This window comes from Pocillopora damicornis, chromosome 9, assembly GCF_964200805.1.
Source record: "Pocillopora damicornis chromosome 9, jaPocDami1.2, whole genome shotgun sequence".
In the NCBI taxonomy this organism is placed as follows: domain Eukaryota; kingdom Metazoa; phylum Cnidaria; class Anthozoa; order Scleractinia; family Pocilloporidae; genus Pocillopora; species Pocillopora damicornis.
The window spans coordinates 6,764,670-6,783,808 of record NC_142678.1 but is presented as its reverse complement, the minus strand read 5'-3'; the positions used below and the strand labels follow the sequence as shown (position 1 = coordinate 6,783,808).

General features: G+C 37.0%; 1 protein-coding gene across 2 annotated transcripts; it reads right to left on the bottom strand.

Annotated features, from left to right (window-relative positions):
• Positions 1 to 7,787: 7,787 nt before the first annotated feature.
• LOC113668402 (uncharacterized) lies at positions 7,788 to 17,429 on the bottom strand. Of its 2 annotated transcripts, XM_089183300.1 has the most exons (17): positions 16,557 to 17,429; positions 16,401 to 16,460; positions 15,749 to 15,947; positions 15,365 to 15,472; positions 15,100 to 15,169; positions 12,275 to 12,365; positions 12,113 to 12,162; positions 11,461 to 11,587; positions 11,265 to 11,368; positions 11,066 to 11,168; positions 10,713 to 10,863; positions 10,506 to 10,587; positions 9,991 to 10,057; positions 9,745 to 9,827; positions 9,027 to 9,147; positions 8,612 to 8,653; positions 7,788 to 8,487 (listed from the first exon to the last, which is right to left on the bottom strand). In XM_089183300.1, the coding sequence occupies exons 1-17, from the start codon at positions 17,181 to 17,183 to the stop codon at positions 8,287 to 8,289; spliced, it is 2,286 nt and encodes a 761-aa protein (XP_089039426.1). In that variant the 5' UTR covers positions 17,184 to 17,429; the 3' UTR covers positions 7,788 to 8,286. The 2 variants fall into 2 exon arrangements, with proteins under 2 accessions (XP_089039426.1, XP_089039425.1); XM_089183299.1 differs by having other exon boundaries at positions 16,401 to 17,326.
• Positions 17,430 to 19,139: the final 1,710 nt, after the last annotated feature.

Below are 19,139 nucleotides of genomic sequence, written 5' to 3'. Positions count from 1 at the left end.
GGCACTTCAATTCTAATAAAAGCAAGATGTAAAAAGATGCTCCAGCGGCTCGAACGAGCACGTACAAACGTCCTTATCAAAGAAAAAAAAAGCAAATACGAGGAAAAAAAAAACAACAACAACAACGACAACGACGGAAAAAGGAAAGTGATTGTTAAAAGAAAAAAGATAAAGTTGAGCGCATTTCTTATCGAAATATTTTCTCACAAAGAAACAAAAGTAGTGAAGGAAGATGTTAGTTAGTGAATGACAAATGGCATACTCGGATGATAGCTTATGGATCGAAAATAACTTTCCTTTCTTTGTGCCAAACCTCCCATTCCCAACCATTGTGTCAAATTGGGCCCAATTTTCCGAGAAAGCTATTTTTAGTGTGAAAAATCACGAAATCCTTATGTATTGGTTTCAAGCTGATATTTAACCCTATTTAACCCCCAGTCTTATTATCTTCCTTGTGGTACCTACCAGTTTGGCTTTTTCTGTTTGACAAGCATGTTCTGCACTCCAGACGGCTTTGGTCTTGATTATCAGTGATACGATACCAAGCATTACCACAATCACATTCTTGGCTCGTGAAAGTCAGCCTACATCCCTGAGAGTGTTCGCTGCATTTGTAGTACGCAAAGGTCTCGCTTGGTGTCTTTGTCATCGCACATTTTGCATCCCAGTCTTGCTCATTAATCTCGTCGCAAGGATATAATTCTCCGTGGCATTTTACAGACAGTGAAGAAGCTTTTTCACCCGCTGGCACCAAAAACAGTTGCAAATACAGAAATAAAAAATTAATCATGAATCATGCCAAAACAACATCAACAAAAAACAAACAAGCAAGCGAACAAACAAACAAACAGACAAGCAATTCTCTCCAATTTTTTTAGAGCGGAATTACCATGCAGCATTCATGCAGACACGTTTTAGAAATTATTTGCTGAGGGTGCATTGGATCGTGCTAACACTATCGAAATGGCATATAACCAATCATGTATTCAACGGGTGCGTTTGGAAAATTGTTCGATTAAAATCTTGCTGCGTGAGCATCCATACATATATCTATATTTTGTTGTTTTTGTTTTGTTTTGTTTTTGTTTTGTTGTTTTTGTTGTTTTTTCTTTTTTGTTTTTTTTGTTTTTGTTTTCGTTTTTTTTTTATTAAACCTAATAATTGAAAAATATAATCAATATCATAAAAACGAGCGGAGGTCGATTCTACATTCTAGTAAAATGATTTGATGACGTGCATTGCTTTTCGACCTGAGCTAAACGAGAAGGAATCAAATATTGACACAAAATAATGATGCTTAAATAAAAATGTTAAAAACGAAGACCCCCCCCCCCCCCCCCCCGAAGAACCCCTTAAACGGAACGGTTACAATATTTCCTATATAAGCACTCAAGCATGATCGGGCTCCAACCTAATATAGTGTCATATTTCACGATCAAATTTAATTGATGGAGCCTCAAATACATATATGATTTCGTCTTCTTCATGTCGATGCTACACAACTATCATACGTCAGCGCCCTCTAAAGCTAATGTATTGATTATAATATACTTGATACATTTTTTATAGTCCATTTTACTTGAGAACATTGGCTTTTGTTGTCATAAGTTTTTTTGTGACCCTTTGTCCTTAATACCTTCGAAAAGGTGACACAAACTCTTGCGAAAAGGAAATTTTAAATTATAAAATTATCGTGATAATACGCGCGCTCTATAAGTCAACTGGTTAGTTCAGATGAGAGCGTGTAAACATAGTTGTTACGTCACGCTTTTCGTTTTTGACGGCACAGTTTATAGCCATGTCTAGCTCAAAGCTTTTGCAGTACTTTTAGAGTAATTTAAAGTACAAATAAATTATTATAAAGGGAAAAAACTTTAGCGCTCTGCCTGCCTTGATGATCGTGAGTGGGACGATTTCATCAATGGAGCTCAAACAAAATGCGCAGTAAACCACGGGCTCCTGAATAAACATATTCCGATGAAATTTCGTATTTACGTACTACAATAAACTCTTCCAGGAGACACCACTATAACCTTTTTCTTTTTTTTTTTTTTTGATCATTACTATTCAAAAGCATCAAACCAGATATGACGGCTAGATTTTTCGGGTACCTTTCCCGTCTTTTTTGAAAGCACGTTTTTTAGAGATTATCGAACAAAGTAAAGTGTCAGTCTAATTTTATTGTCAGAGCGCTGATCAAAACCTGAAAAAGTCGAAAGTTATATCGACGTGTTTTGTCTACCCCAGCATAAAATATAATAACGAGGCAATACAAGTTTTCCGGGATAAATGTCCACTGAGCATCTTATTCATTCTTAGTCAGGGATATGTTTCAGTTTCTAAGGCAGTCCTCGTTACGCAATTTGCACATAGTCGCCGACATATGCTCTTTCCCGATGTGGCAACTATCTTATGGCAACACTTAAAAGATGAGAGAAGTAGATTATACTTACCCAGCATAAAAGATTCCCACCTGTTCTCTTCGGAAACTAGAGGTTAAACGCTGTTGGTTAACACACGCATCAAAAGCCTTCCGCCTGGCTTAAAGTTCCGTGATCTTTCCCGGCTTTAGTTTTCGAAATGACTTGTATTAAGTCAGTACCCGGCAAAAGTCTCGTCAATTTTTGAAAATTCATCTTCAAACTTCGCTAGACTACCATTTACTAGAGCATCCCAAACGTTTTTACTGGGTTTACCCATCCTTCTGTCTCCACCCCTCCCCTCTGATAGTGTACTCTCGAGACTATCGTGAACAGTCCGGGCCATGGACAGTTTTGTCTATGTATTACCTTTGAAATGATTTTTCTCGACAAAACCAAAACAAACCGATGTGACCAAAAAAAGGACAGGGATAATACTTTTTTCTTGCTAGCTTTCTGGTGGCGGCCTTGTGGTACTCCAAAGGAGACGGCAGAGCAGAATTCAAAATTCTAAGAGACATCATTTACTTTACTTCTGTTATCCATTTCTGTATTACGTACTGTGCGACAAATCTCCTTTTCGACAGACATGTCATCTCTATTCTCGCTCCCCGCTATGTGTTGCACGAGCACGTATGTTGCTCGTAGCGTTTTGTTGTTAGATTCTGTCCCATTCCGGTGAGATATCTAAAAGACACCTCCCGGAAGGTAGTGACCGACTAAATAACATTTATCGCAATCTCATGTAAAATTTCCACATGAATGTTAAAAGAAATGACTCGTATCAAAACTAACAAGAATTTCAAGGAACACGCTTCACCCGTTTAAGCCGCCGGTTGTTTGTTTGCTTGGTTTGAAGGGCGGCTTCCAGCTTTTTCACTACCCTTCATGATGAAATATTCGCAAAAAAATCTGCTATTTCATGGGATGAATTTCCTCAGAGTCCTGGTCGATATTATTTTAAATTAAACCGAAAAAAGCTCAGTTTTGAATAAGCTTTTGTCAAACCGTCTTCAACGACAGTCCTTTATCATTAAGTCGATAGGCTGTTCTCAATAAGGAGATAACATCATCCATGGGCTGAAACGAAAAACAAAAGGACCTTTAGGAATACCGAGAAATCGATATCTGGCAGAAGCCATGACGCCATAACAGCCTAAGACAACTTGTCACAACAACCACGGCTGTGCGCGCGAACTAAACAAACCTTCACTCTACTTCTGTTTTATAAATGGGAAGAACATATATGGAGTTTCATTATAATATTTGTCTTTTTTCCGAAAAAAAACAACACATAAATTTTGTGACGTCGTGTTTCATGACGTCATGGTATAGACAAAACTGTTTACGGCCCGGATTGGTTGTAGCTAACAGCCAAAACCTGAATATAGGTTTCGGCTGTTAATTTAGTTTCTTCTGGTGAGAGATCTTTCTTCCTGCTTCGACCTTGCGAATGAACAAAGTGTGGCAAGATTACCAAATAAGAAAATACTTCATTATGCATATTTTTCTTTAAGAGAAAACAGAGCGAAAACAACAGATTACGTTTGAAGCCAAGGTTTTGTTGTAGAACAGCATGAAGTTGTAAGAAAATCTTTCAAAACTGCAATTGAAAGCTTAGCAATGCTGGCGAGAATTTTTAAGTGAACGATTCTCCTACATCAAACTTAGTCTTTCTCTCACTTGGGAAAGTATGTCGAATAGTGATGCAAGAATCATCAAATGGCTAGGCCGATAATGCATTAGCATGAATCGCGCATGAACCGCGATCGAAAAACTTCCCGACTTCCTCTATTTCGTCAGGCATTCAAAATTTTGTTCAGTTACTTCTCCTGTGAAGTTATTTTGAACTTGCCATTTGATTCGGCAACCAAATCCGCACATAACATAACTAAAGACAATTTCCTCAGATTATTAGAGTTTTTAAACGTAGTCATCTCGACAAATTACTGTGCGGAAGTAGCAGCGGATACTATTTTATACGTAGTAGCTTTCTGGTTAAATACCGATTGAAATGCTTAAGCTTCGCTTCTAACCACGACGACGGCGTGAACTACTTCGGCGGCAGCGACTTTTCCTAACGCCTTGAAGACGTGGAAGTCTGGAGTCTTCTGTATTGTCATAAGTATCCGGGCTAACACTTTCGTCAACCTCTGGTATGTTTTCAGTGAAGTCATCGTCTAACGCATTCCAATCCAAGTCACTAGAAATGAGTGGAACATTTTAATATTTACAGTTTTCCTACTTAATTTCCAGTAAAAACTACATCATTTTCGATAACATTTCGCGAGGTTCAAGCTATTTGTTCGGCCCCATAATTAGATAATAATAATTTATTACTTATCTAGCGCAAAATACATATGGATATGATCTAATGCGCTATACAATACGACTAAACAAAATAGAATATATGAAAACGAACTATAAAAGGCTAAGAATATACAATTTGACTAACTAAGAAAAAAAGTATGAAAACGAGCTATAAAAGCAAACATGAAATGCCTGTCTAAAGAGATGTGTTTTAAGAAGTGTTTTAAAACAATTAAGATCATTTACAGCTCTTATATTTGATGGCAATCTGTTCCAACGTTTAGGAGCAGACGCCGTAAATGATCTATCACCTAAAGTGTCTACCAAAATATGTTGTGCATTGCCACTTGCATTCAACTGCGTTTAGAAAAAAACCATATCACTACTTCTTTTGTTAACTCTAAACAATTTCCAGATACAGACTCGAAAGGAAAAATAAATTTACTTTACACTGATGTTACCTTACTAGAACATTCATAATCGTTTCTTTTTCAGAAAAAGCTTTTTAAGAAGTAATAATTACTCTCAACGAAATTATTGTTTAACGCGTAGGATCTATATTTCACAGGCTCGAAAAGGATTATCTAATTTAAAGGAAAAAACAATTCTGGTTTCTTATCGCAGAATTTATTTGAATCGGTATGAAGAAGTTGTAAAGTCTTAAACAAGTAGATTGAAAGCTTTTCACATGCATTGCCATGGTGATCTTTTATTTCAATAAAAAGGAATGTGTAACGACTGACTTGTCTCGTTTGTGACGTATTTAGTGCACCTCATTCATCTTGTGACAAGAATACTGTTTCAGTAGGGAAAGAAATTACTTTTGAGTTATCACTAACATAAAAAAAGTACCTCATCAATTGGTTTCATGACTTTTACGTCATTCCCAAATGGTATTAATTGCAAGGCAAATTTTTTCTTTTTTTCGTTTTTTTTTTTTTTTAATTTAAGGAATCTTTTTCTTACTATTTCCTTTTTCAAATTACGTTTTTTAAGAAAAAGCAAATACCCACCTATCCTGATAAAATCCATGACAGGGGGAACTACACTATAGACCGCGACTCTAATTAGTATTCAGTGTTCTAGAGAAATCGACAACTACCGACACCATGCTTCATTTACGAAATGAATGACGCAAAAGGAAATTGCGCAAGGACCTGTCTTTACGAATGGATCGGGTCCTAACCAATAAGCGTTAAGCTACTCTGCTTGGGTCATACAGCCAATGATGTCACGGCAGGCGGCGTGGCCGAGTGGTTTGGGTGCTGGACTTGTAATCTGGTGGTCCTGGGTTCAAGTCCTCCACCCTTCTCGGTCGCTCCGAGTTAAACTCCTCGGGTGCGCTGTGTAAATGGCCAACTGATCTGCCTCCTGCAAGTTGGGTTTTTCAAGCACTTTAGATCATTACAGTCGTTATAAAGCATTATTGGATAGCGATAGAAATAGCGCTATGAAAATAAATTATTATTGGTAGCATTACGGCACTGTAACTGTTACCGTCTGTCTCACTGTCATAGCCGCTGCAACAAATTTTGATCCATATTGCTTCATTGGGGCCGTTGCCTTTCCCGAATAGCACAACCCCTTGATTCGGTTTTCCAAAACATTATCGTTATCAGCTCAATTCGAACTGGTTATGGCAAAGACTACTTACTGAAAAGCTATTTCAAAGATAAAATTTGTTTACTTGTGGCTGCTTCCCTCGTGTTTCGACCTGATTAATAAAACCTCAACAGGCAGTTATAAAATGTAGTGGATTTCCATGAACTCTACTTATGAATTGATTTTTGTTTGTTACGCGAACCAAACCACTTCATTTCGTAAGTTAAGACCCTCAGAATCGCCAGTTTGTATTATCAATTGTATAGTAGATGCTCTATTTGACTTTTTCCACAGAGTTAAACTGGCTTTCTATCATGGGGCCTTTCCCGTACGTGCTTTCCTCAGAGCACCAAATTCGGGCTCCAGATTGTTACCGATTTAGCTCCTCATGATGTTTTCTCATGGAAATATATCCAAAATACAACGGTATCGGATGTTATTCCGAAAGGAACCGATTTTAGAGGGAAAATTTCCAACTTTATCTTGACAAAGGTATATCTGTATCTATAAACAATAGCCTCTATTTAATTTGGTTATTCGGCTAACAGTTTCCCTGGAGCTCCGCTCACGAAGATTGTTTGCATCTTGGAACAGATAATGTCATCGAACAGCTCCCGGCATCCGTACATATTTTCCCTGCTTACTTCGGGGTGTTTTCTTTTATTTCTTTTGGGTATCCTCAGGTACGACTTAATGAACAAAAAAATATTTCCATTCTTTAACAACAACCAGAAACCCTCTCTCATCTTTATTTAATTTTGAAACGAAAACTTATCGTAGTGGACGTAGACTTTAAAAATTGGGGAATATCGCTTAGATAATATTCTTGAATATCACCCAATTTTAGCTGGGGGATATTCGGTCACCCGAGCAGAGATATTTGAAGGATCATTAATACAAATATATTTCGCTAAGAACAATTTAAACCACACCCCGTGATTGAAGAATGCCATTAGCTGTGGGTTACCCTAGTTACTCGGAGACATTTTTACCAGCCACCTTTCTTGGATGGAGGTAAAGAAAGGTTCTACTCCACTGTATTTCCCCGGTTAAATAGTATGCACCAATCTCTTAAGGCCCACCTAGTACGCTTTAGCACCAGCTGGATAAGATGTTCTAATGACGATGCTGTTCCGATTTTTCAAGCCTTGCCGCCTCAATAAGCAATAGATAACCCGGAATGCATACAAACGGGGGCTTTTTCCTTCGTTCACGCCGCCTTATCTTATAAGCAAACGTTTTTTGGCAACGCCTGAACTGTGGAGTTCTGCCTACCCCGGTCACATGGTTTCTTAGACGAAACAGTCCCCATTATTTTGTACCCTCCTTGCACCGTTCTTCTCGACATAACTTTAGCCATGCAATAACTTTTTTGATGTCAAGGAGTGGGAGTCAGGAATAGTTTTATTTCGCATAAATGCATCTGGGTAAACTCTTGTTACAGACAACCGTCAATTTTTTCTCTTTTTAGTAGCTTTTTATTTTCCTGTCTAACGATAACAATAACCTAAAGATTTTCAAAGCGTGGTGGAGTCTTGCTCTTTATAATAATGTCTACAAGTCTATCCTAAAATGTAGGTAATCTAGCATCTGGATACGATTCATATACAAGTAAGGTATTTAGCTTTCACATATTTACCTGAATAAACGATGTTGAATTGCCGAGTGGTTAACTGTTCTATTCACTCAGACCTAATCCTCTAAGTTACTTCAGTTTAAGACTGCAATATGCCAGATCACTTAATTACTCTGATAAATAAACGTCACCAGCCTCCACCTCTTCATGAAAGACTTATTTTCTTTTTTTCTAATTTACAAAAACAATCCAACCAAGCAGAAGGACATTGGAAACTGATCAGTTACGACTGGAGAATTATCGTGGCTAAAAAAAACCTTGGAACATAACAATCGGCTTTTGCCCGCCGCCTATTGAATCCATTACTTCATGATATTCCTATTTCAACTCATATTCGCCGAATGGGTGCAATTTAGTTGCCCACACTGCACCACCATCAGTTGGATTCATCTTTACATTCTTTTTGGTTGAGTTTCTGTTGTTCGGAGATGGGGAAACAGCGTTCATTCGAACTTTCATTCGAGCTCTAATCTGACCAATCGTCACTGTTTTAATTTTGCCTCGCAATCGCTCCCTTATCTGTTAATAAACATAAGGTAATATGAATCAGCTGCTGAATTCTAAAATCTGGTTATTCAAGTAGGCCACATTCTGTCGTGATTTGCACAATGTTACGATAATTTTTTTTTAGTTTCGATCTTACCTGACTATTTCTCATACAGTGCAGGATGAAAATCAGGACGCCCTACAATACAAATATAATTATGGATAATAAGTCTTTTTGGTGTTTGAACTATAATATCATAACAAGTAAAGAGATCTTTGCGAAACAGGGTAGTTATTAATTCAGCTGAACTTAACTTGTAAGTTTATGAAGGGAGAAAAACAGACGGTTGAGGGATTGACTGGATTGATTGGCTAAACGGCTATCAAGATGATCAAAAAACTGCAGGAATGACTGAAAGATGGATAGGAGGAAGGACTGACTAGAGACTGACGGTCTCATTACCACATTGATTGACTGATAGAAGGATTTTTTTCATTTGTTTAGAGGCTTCAAGCTCTAACTTTTATTAGCAAGGCTATCTTAATTTTACCCAAGGAAATTTACAGCAAACCTGAGTAGAGTTGAGAATGGTGAAGATGTAGGTGAAAGCCTTGTGTAGAGGCGAGAGAAGACCAAACAACCACGTGATGCCAAGAAGGGGAATCATTAGAACACATGCTCTGATGCCAAGTCTACAACAGGACAAATGTTAATTATTTCCAGCTTTCAACTCACTTTAGCTGTTATCGTCATAAGTAAAAATAAAATCATGCAAATAGTACCCTCGGACGCTCGGACGTACAGCAGGCACACCCTTACCCCAACTTTGGTACGAGATGGCGGGGTGGGGGGAGGGAGGGAGGGGGGTTATTTGGAACCCTGAACCCTTATTTTACGCTATTTTGGAAAGTTTTAACCTGGTACATAGATAGCCTGTCAGGGCTTTTACAAGATGATGTTAAAATTATGGGATACATATGCAAATGTCGCTGCAAATATTGCCATGACCCATTTAACATGGTGCCCGTTTTTAGATTTCTCACTTTTCCACTTTAATTTTTGGCTTCCCATCATTATCAAACATGGCAGGAGAATGGAAAATAGACTCGATCGGAAAATAAATAGTGAGTTTACTAAACTCTCCTTCTTCAACTTAGAAGCTTAGATTCTCCCGTGGCTAATATCAACCCTTAAACCACGCCTCGCTTGCCATTGTGGACGGTTGCCCGATTAAAGTCTTTTTGATAAAATTAACCAAAAGAAAGAAACGATACAACGCTCCATCTAACCGGACTCGCTGAATCTTGTCGGCTCCTGTTTGCGGCAATGTGGTCAACTCCCTTGTGACACGTGCGAGTATAAAACTGCCGAGCTAAAAAAATCAAAGCAAAAATAAAAAATAAAATGAAAAATAAATACGAATAAAAGAATGGAAAAAAACGACAATGAAGCACCGTGCATGTGCTATAGGTCAAGTATCTTATGATAAAGATACAGTTTTGATATTGAATTGCAAAATCTGAGTTTAAGCTTACAACTCCAGTTGCCGTCAGAAATGCAACAAATATCCAGATCAAGTCATAAGTTGACGACAACCAACAACTAAAAAAAAAAGAAAAAAAGAGGAAAGACAATGCTAAGGGAACAAGAAGCTGGCAAAAAATCTCAAATCAAATCAAATGAAAATCAAATCACAGCTCATAATTGAGAACAACTAAAATGACGATAGAATAAAACAAAAGGGAAGAACAAAAAAAACTATCAGGGGGAATGTGGACAAATAATGCGCTATGCTGCATAAAGAAAAAAGAAAAGGAGAATTAAAGTGATATGAGATATGGTATTTCATGGCTGAAAAGGAGTGCAAGAGAAAGAACGAAAGAGGAAATGAACAAGTTCGCAAAAAAAGCAAAAATACAGGTTTCAGCAAAACGAAAGAAAAATATACGTGATTTTTTTTTTTTTTAAAGAAAACCCAAATCAGAGATAAACCAAAACATGGAGAGGAAGCTAAACAGGAGGTAAAGGGAGCGAAAACTTTGTTTCTTACTATTTATTGCTGATGTAGCTTTGAATCCCTCCTTTTCCAATTGCGATGCTGAGAGAAGTGCTGACCATAATGACGGGGAAACCTTCACACACAAAGAGAAGGGGGAGGTCAAAGTTCGCGGGAAATCATATCAGGAATAAACCGATTCAAAATACGATAAATCAGCATTAAAAATAAGAAAAGTCATTATAGATAAAAGGACAATACCCCATGCCATGACGTGATACACTATCAACCTATTGCTGATGTTGTAAACTTTCACAATAAACAAGTAAAAGTAGATTCCTTCCACTAGCATCCAGCAGAAAGCAGCCATCAGGAAATACTGTGTAAGAACTGCTGTTGTGATGCAAATGGCCTGCAAAAAAAGGAAAAAACGATTTTCCTATTCTTTACTTTTTCTCGTTCTTCATAAATTTTAAAATTTTTTTAAATAATTTCATTTAATAAATTTCAAATTCGCAATAGATACCAAAATATTTTTAAAAAGGTCCTGATAATGTTGATGGTGAGGCCTGTAAAAAGATTAATTAATGTGAATGTGAGTAGAAGTCACTTACTGGGTTATCCATGGCGTGCATTCCAGCGAAAAAGCTTATTTGACCAGTACCGAGCGATGCGGCGAGACTCAATCGTATTTGAGGAATAGGTTCGTGAACATCTCTAATTTAAGAAAAAATATACCACGGTGATTTCTATATATTTCTTTGATAGTTTCAACCAATGAAAGGCATAAGAAAGTTGACATTGATTACTCACGCGAACAAGGAATACATGATTATAGTTAGAATCATTCCGATGATGGAAAGGCTTAATCCTAGGTAGGTGATAATCTCCAGGATATCTTCGTCCTTCTGAGACAGCTGTGTAACAAATCAGAAACAGAGGGAATAACATCTTTATCAATTTAATGAACATACGAGCAATGCTTAAAAAATATTGAAAAACGTAATACCACACTGGCACCACTATAATCGACTAAGACAGCAAAATGAGTCAAATGATTGCAGCTGCAGACTGTTTCTTCTGAGTTGCTTTGGGATGTAACTATATGACATCCATCTTCCGAAAATCTATCTTGACTGAAAAATATAACGAGATAATTAAACCATTAAATACTTAACGTAATAGGCAATTAATATGATGAAATCTTAAATGGCTTTCATTCTACTTACTGGGATTGTTCACTTAAGCCGGTTGGATATCGAAGACTGGATTCAGAGTTGATAAGTTATTTGTTGGTTATTTGTGCCTTTTTAACGTCACGCTTACCTTTTGGCTTTGATGGATTTTGAGTTCATCACTCCGAAGTAAGAGTAAGTTGGGGTGATAACCGGTGTGGGAAATCGAGGTAAACTCTCAAAGTACAGTTCCCTAATTAATATATCTTGTAAAAACTTAACGATAAGACTTCTGCTCTTGTTGAGGAAACGTTCTTTATTATCAACAACCACAGATCGCACTCCCTTTCAAGACCACTCCCACCAGTTGGACCGTTACGCGAACTTGTCGAAATTCAATCAATGCAGAAAAAATGATGGAACAATGGTTTATTTTGTGTAATGTTACTGTTTGTGATGGTGATGTCAGTTGTTTTCCCGTTTTACCTATTGCTGAGGCCACTCCAGAACATGCAATGCTTCTCACTTAGGTCATTCTGAAAGAAGATTCAAGTTAAATCTGTTTCAAATGATGCATTAACTGAGCCTGAACTTATTGAAACGGATCTAAACTGACCCGAATGAATTTAACTTTGCTTTCGTTATTACCTTCAGGTTCCTGAACTTCAAGATTACATTTTCTTGTAACTTTTCTGGTTTGGGATCCATAGCAGCCATCATAATTCTACTTACCACATGCCTAAACGAGTAAACAAATTACTGCATATGTGACCCTCCATATGATTTATGGGACAAAGGTGATAGCCCGCTCTCAACACGATTCCACTTGAAAACAAAAGAAACTTGCTATAACACGCTTACTTAGCACGCTAGAGCACTCTCTAATGAGCTAATGCATGCTATTCTTTCATATAACAAACTACAAACAATCGAGCGTGCGCCGTTGAGCAATGAAGCATGAGTAGGAAAACACGCAAGGCGTGTCAACCATCGAATACAAAAGCTAGCGTGTGACCGGACACAGCACGCTACCGTGTAACCTATTGTGCAGCACGCATGTTAACTAACGTAAAGCTGGAGTAATAATTACACAGTCAATGTACTCTCATTCTTGCGGTAATACTACGGGGTCAATTTTAAAAACCGAAGCTCGTAGCAATGTTTTATAATTATCAACTTCCTTCTGATCACAAAAACAAAGTTGCATGAAACACTTGGCCACAAACAAGTTTTAATTATTTGAAGCAGACACTTCAATTACATGGTTCATATGGAGAAGCAGAAAATCCAAACAAGCGCCGGAACGAATTGCATCGATTGCATAAACAACTCAACGTGTCCAAGATATTCATCAATCGCTATAACATAGAGCCATGAACGGCCAAAAAGTTCTTTTGAAAATGTGCTGCATCGGATGGCCAAGGCGATTTTAAGGGGGAGGGTAAACAAAACCAAAAGTGCGAAATAAAAGTATTTTCGACGGACTCTTTGTTTCCGATAGCGTTAAGGAACTCAAGCGAATGGCAGCCAGTCACATCCCGTAAAATGAATTCAATTAAATTAACGCAGTAAAGAAATAAACTTTTTCAACAGCAATGAATCGAAAACAAAAAAATAATAATAATAAAAAAAAAGAACCTCGAAGAGTTCAGGATGAAAAAGAAAATTCGGAAATGGAAGTTATCATTGAATTTGAAAGCGTAGTGAAAGACATGGTAAGAATATTGTCTCGAATATCTTTGAGAAACATCTGTTAGCACATTGCGTCTTCTGAAGTACTACAATGGAGCAAAATATAAGAGATATCTAATCGAACGTTCGGAAATCCGACCAATTCGAACAGGAATAGTTCGATTGCGAAACTCAGTCGAACATAATCGAACTCGTAATAAAGTTTTGTCAATCGCTCATTCGATTGCCGAGCACCTGTTTACTGAATGTTTTACGGGGGAGGGTAAACAAAACCAAAAGTGAGAAATAATGTTATTTTTTGACTGACTCCGTATCAAGAGTGCTACGAAACTTCGAACGAATGGCAGTCATACGCTTTGTCACGCGCTCAGCACGTGCCTTGAACTCAATTCAAACAACGCAGCAAACAAATAAACGTGTTTCAACAGCAATGAATTTAAAAAAAGAAAAAAAAAAGAAGAATTCAAGAATTAAAGTTTTTCAACATCAATGAATCGAAAATAAAACAAAACAAAACAAAAAAAAGAACCTCAAAGCATTCAGGATGAAAAAAAAAAAAAATTCGGAAAGGGAAGTTTTCATTGAACTTGAGAGCGCAATGAGATGCATCGAAAGAATATTGTCTCGAATATCTTTGAGAAACATCTGTTAGCGCATTGCGTCCTGTGAAGTACTACAATGGATCAAAATACAAGAGTTATCTAATCGAACGCTCGGAAATCCGACCAATTCGAACAGCATGCAATAGTTCGATTGCCAAGCTCAGTCGAACATAATCGAACTCACTATAAAGTTTTGTCAATCGATCTTTCGATTGCTGGACACCTGTTTGCTGATTATGAAAGAAATGCTGGTTCGAACAAAATCGACCAAAAACTAATAAGAAAATTCTGCTCCCCTTTAATTAATTTGAGAAGAGTAATCTTACTCTCTCGCTCGCAAAAAAATCGTAAACATACAACATTCTGTCCCATGATATGAATCAACGATGTCAAGAGTGAGTCAAATTATAAAGTTACTCGACAGAGTTTTTAGTCTCTTAATTAGGGTCCTTCTTTTGCCCTCTTTAGAATTTATTTCACACGCATGGCCTCCCATTGTGATTCAAAAGACGGCGAAGCAAACTTTCGGCGAAGCACCAATGACAGGTAACGTGCTTTACTCTCATCAAGTTTCTCGTAGCCAAACGTGTCACTCGTGTTCCCGTTGGCCAGCTCAGCTTCAATGAAAAGCACATCAAGGCACGCCAATGCAAGTACATTAATTAAAATGGAAATAAATGGTTCACTGCGTGGGCAATGACCGGCTAATAGCCTTCATTTACTAATGTGACCATAAAAGTTAATTTTTAGGATGCATTAAATATACTACGCCGGCTTAAATTTGGGAAGCTCAGACTGGGAGCCTCACACTTTGATTAGATCATCACGCCCATTATGGTTCTTTTAACGAAACGTACTTGCGAGTCTGACATTTAGGTGATTAAGCAATGAGACTGATAGTTTTCTTTACCTCGTCCACTTTCGTTTGTTTATTTCAGTGCGACAGAAAAAAAAAATTGTAAAGGTAAATATACAATAATGATGGGGTCTACTTACCGTTTCGCGTTTCTACTATTTCAATTTTCCATCTATGGGTTTTTTTTATGAAGATGGACGGAGGGGTGCACGATTGGAAAATAAATATTTAAAAAAGTTTTTTTCTTCGAAACTATGTCTATAGTGCATAAAAACTATCTTCTAACTAGCAGCTAATGTCAGATATCTAAGCCATTCGCGTACCTTGTTTTATTATGACCTTTTTGGATTAAATCATGTAGATCCTTGTACACACACCCAACTATTACTGATCCTTAAAGAGAGCAGAACAAAATTCCAAGTAGGTGAAATGTGGGCTAATGTAAGTTTCCAATGATTGCACTCTCTTGAAGATGCTATACAGATACGAGTTAATCAAATTAACTTTGACGATTATTCAACAAGACACTGATGAGTCAAAGAATTGACGGGTATTGAATGTTAAAATATAATGGCAATGTATACAAACCATTGTCGGCAAAATTCCCTGAGGAAATATTGATAGATGCTCGCCATTCGTGTTTCTTCAGATAGAAGTTACTTGCATTTTGTCCATAAACTTTTTGAATACCAAGGACTTTCGAAAGAAAGGAAAAAAAATAAATGTTAATATAAGTGACGGTCAGATTCATGAAATTAACAAACAAATTCATTCAGACTTTTTTTCTGTCATGAAATCAGTTAGTCATTCATTCTCCCAGAGTGTCAGAGAGACAGTCAGTCACCGTCAGCCAGTCAGTCAACAAGTCAACTAGTCAGTTACTCAGTCACTCACTCTCTTGATTAGTCAGACAGCTACTGAATAGATGATCGATTATCACAAATCTTAAAAGACAGCCATGTAAATACTCACTTATGTTGTCGCTAACCATCGTTTTTGAACTCTTTGTTCCACTTAGATGGTATTTGCCATAGCTAAGAGCAACTTTCTCGAAGGCGACTGCCACCTTAAAAATAGACTCCGTTCTAAGTTCATCTACTACAGACTGTTCTTCTCCGGGGGTCGTTTTCCGATATTTAGTGGTGAAGTTTTCAAAAACATTTGCAGCTTCCTGTAAGTCCATAAAGTACATATTATTTAGTTTTTTTTACCTTTTCCAAGATTCATCATAATGAGATGTAAATCAACTCACTGTGATAATGGGCAAATGCAGTTTCAAGAGGCACTTTCAGTTTAAAAGCAACTACTATCGCATAAATGATACCGCAGAAGATTTTCTCGTTTTGGGGAAATCTATATGTGACATTGTCATAGAATATGTTTTTCAATTGTTCCTCTGAGAGTAAGGCTTTTTTCATTAAGATAAAGGAAGGAAAGGTAACTCACAAAAACGTTTCGAGTAATAAAAATTCTAAAACTAAAGATAAAAGATATTTAATCTTTGCATGAAAATTTTTGCGCTTACGTATTATATCTTATACCACCTTCAAATCGATTCGAAGCTTGTAGCTGCTCTTTCGCTACACTTTTATATACGTTTTATATCATTGGTGAAACCACATACCTGTAAGGAATTGTTGCTGGTGATGTTTAGGCTATCGAACTCTGAAACAGCATCATTTGCCTGAGACCGAAAAATGCAAGTGAGGTACGTAAACCATAAAGACGCTTGGAAAATGAGAAAAAAATATGTTACGATAGATAAATAAGAAAAAAATACCAGCTTTTGAAATGGTTTTGGTCTTGGTGATGGTGATGATGTCGGCGTTGGTTTTACAGCTGCTGACGAAGACATTAGGAATGTTGGTACTGCTGATGATAGACCTGATGAGGAAGGTAACAATAATAATGATCTTCCTGATGAAATATTTGAAGATGGTGATAGTTTCGATGATGACGCGAACATTGCGGCCGATGATTCAATTAATGACGAAGTTTTAAGTGAAAACTTTGGTGCCGATAAAACTATTGACGACAAAGTTGTTAGTGATGTTAATGCTACTTCTGAAGATAAAATTTGTGAAGATGATGCTGGGGATAGTTTTTGTACTGATAATAATATTGATGACGAAGATGAAGGAAAAACTGTTCCTGCTACCGATGACAATGCTGCTGACGATGATGTTGTTATTATTGTTCCTACCCTTGAAACTAATGATGACACAGATGTTGAAGAAACTATTTCTGCTGCTGACGATGATGCTGTTATTAGCGTTGCTACTCTTGATACTGACCACGATGTTGGAGAAACGTCTCCTTCTGGCGATGATAATGCTGATGACGATGATTTTGTTATTAGTGTTACCACTCTTGATACTATTGATGACGAGGATGTGGGAAAAACCATTTCAACTTCCGACGATAATGCTAATGACAATGATGTCGTTACTGGCGTTACTACTTTTAACACTATTGATAAGGAGGATGTTGGAGAAACTGGCGATGATAATGCTGATGGCGATAATGTTGCTATTAGTGTCACTACCCATGAAACTACTGATGCCGAAGAAGTTAGAGAAACTGTTTCTGCTGCTGCTGATGATGATGCTGATGACGAGCATGTTAATAATAATTTTGATGCCGATGGTACTTTTGATGACGATGATACCGATCGTGATTAAAAGAAAAAAAACATCAATTAAAGTAAATTGTGTTAAACAAACAAGGTCAAGACGGATAAATATTTTAAAGCATAACTTACTTGAAAAAGTAGACATGAGTTGCTCAGTTCAGGTTATTGAGAAAGCTTACAAAGTGTAATTTATACCATCAGAAGCTGTAAATACTATTGCTAACTATATAGCTGTATTATGAAAGATTACGGAGGGAAAATTTTAAGATTTATTATTCTATAATAATAGAACGATTTCCTAGCTATTTGGATTCTTGTGTCACGGAGCATCTCAGACTGTAAATTAAGTTTCTGTAGCTAAATTTTTTTGCAATACTAGAATATTGAAATTTTTAATTTATTATTTCTTTAACAATTAACTTTCTTTTCGTGAGAAACGTTATCTTTAGCGTAACACATATTAAACAATATCTAGCCACTACTAGGTTTTAGCTCGGTTCAATAACCATGCTGTTTCTAGCTGGGCTACGTTTACTTTAATTTTTTTCTTTGAATACAAGAACCTTTGTTCACTTTCTCACGAGCTTCTTGCTCTCTCGGAGTGCTTTTTTACGACAAGGAACTTGCCTGAGAGGGTTAGTTTAAGTTCCAGGCCCTAATAAAGGCATGGCGTTGGGTTTTAGTTTCCGAGAATGTTAATTATTCTTAGGTTGAAGACTCACAAAGTTTAATTTAATCATTTTTGAGTCAATACACCTAAGAAACTTGCAGAAAATCAAAATTTGTTGACTGTTTGGATTTAGGGTTGCTACTGCCTTTTTGTGATACCTACCAGTTTTCCCGCTTTTGGAGTTCTGCGGACACCCTTTGACGTGGCAGGTAAATGTAGAAGGTATTTTACTTCCATATATTGTTAAATCGCCATCACAACATATTTGTTTGTGTGTGATTTCCAGATCACATTTGTAGCTCGTAGCGATCGCGGAAGGGCTACATTTTAATTTCCCCTCTCGGTTATTATCACTCGACGTGCAATCATGGCGGTCTTCATTTATAAGATGAGGACATTCATATATAATGTTCGACAATTGATATGTGGCTGGTTCAAATACCACACTCACCTGAGCCTTAAGCGAGCACCGAATGTCTGGGGACGCTTCTGAAAAGGAATTGCTATGAGCTGAAACACAGTTATGAATCACTTGAAAAAAGGCAAAACAAAACAATTCAAACTTACGTTCAGTAGGCTTAAACCAGTCCTAAGTCCTTTAGGCGCATACAAAATAATTATTGTTCGAGTTTAAACAAAATCAGGCCTACAGTTAAACTTTGTGCACAGTTATAAAGTAGTCTTCCTGACAAAGGAGTACATGACAGGTTATTAAAATACTCAGCGAAGAAATAAAAAATATAACAGCCACGGAAATAATGATCAAAAGCATTTCGTTTTATTCAGAAATTAAGAACTTGGACGTATGTAATATTAAAATGCCAAGAAATACACAAATCAAACAAATATAGATTGAACAGGTAATGCCCTGAAAGCATAAGTCGCGTTTACACAATATGAGTGTAAAATTTTGTTACCATGGGATTTTGTAAAAAAAGGACGGAGGAAGGAGGACGGCGCTCAATAGAGGTAACATAAAGAAAACACTAATAAATTAAAACATCAACGATGATGTTAAAAACATATTACAATAAGTGTCAAAAACACGTCGAAAAAATGTT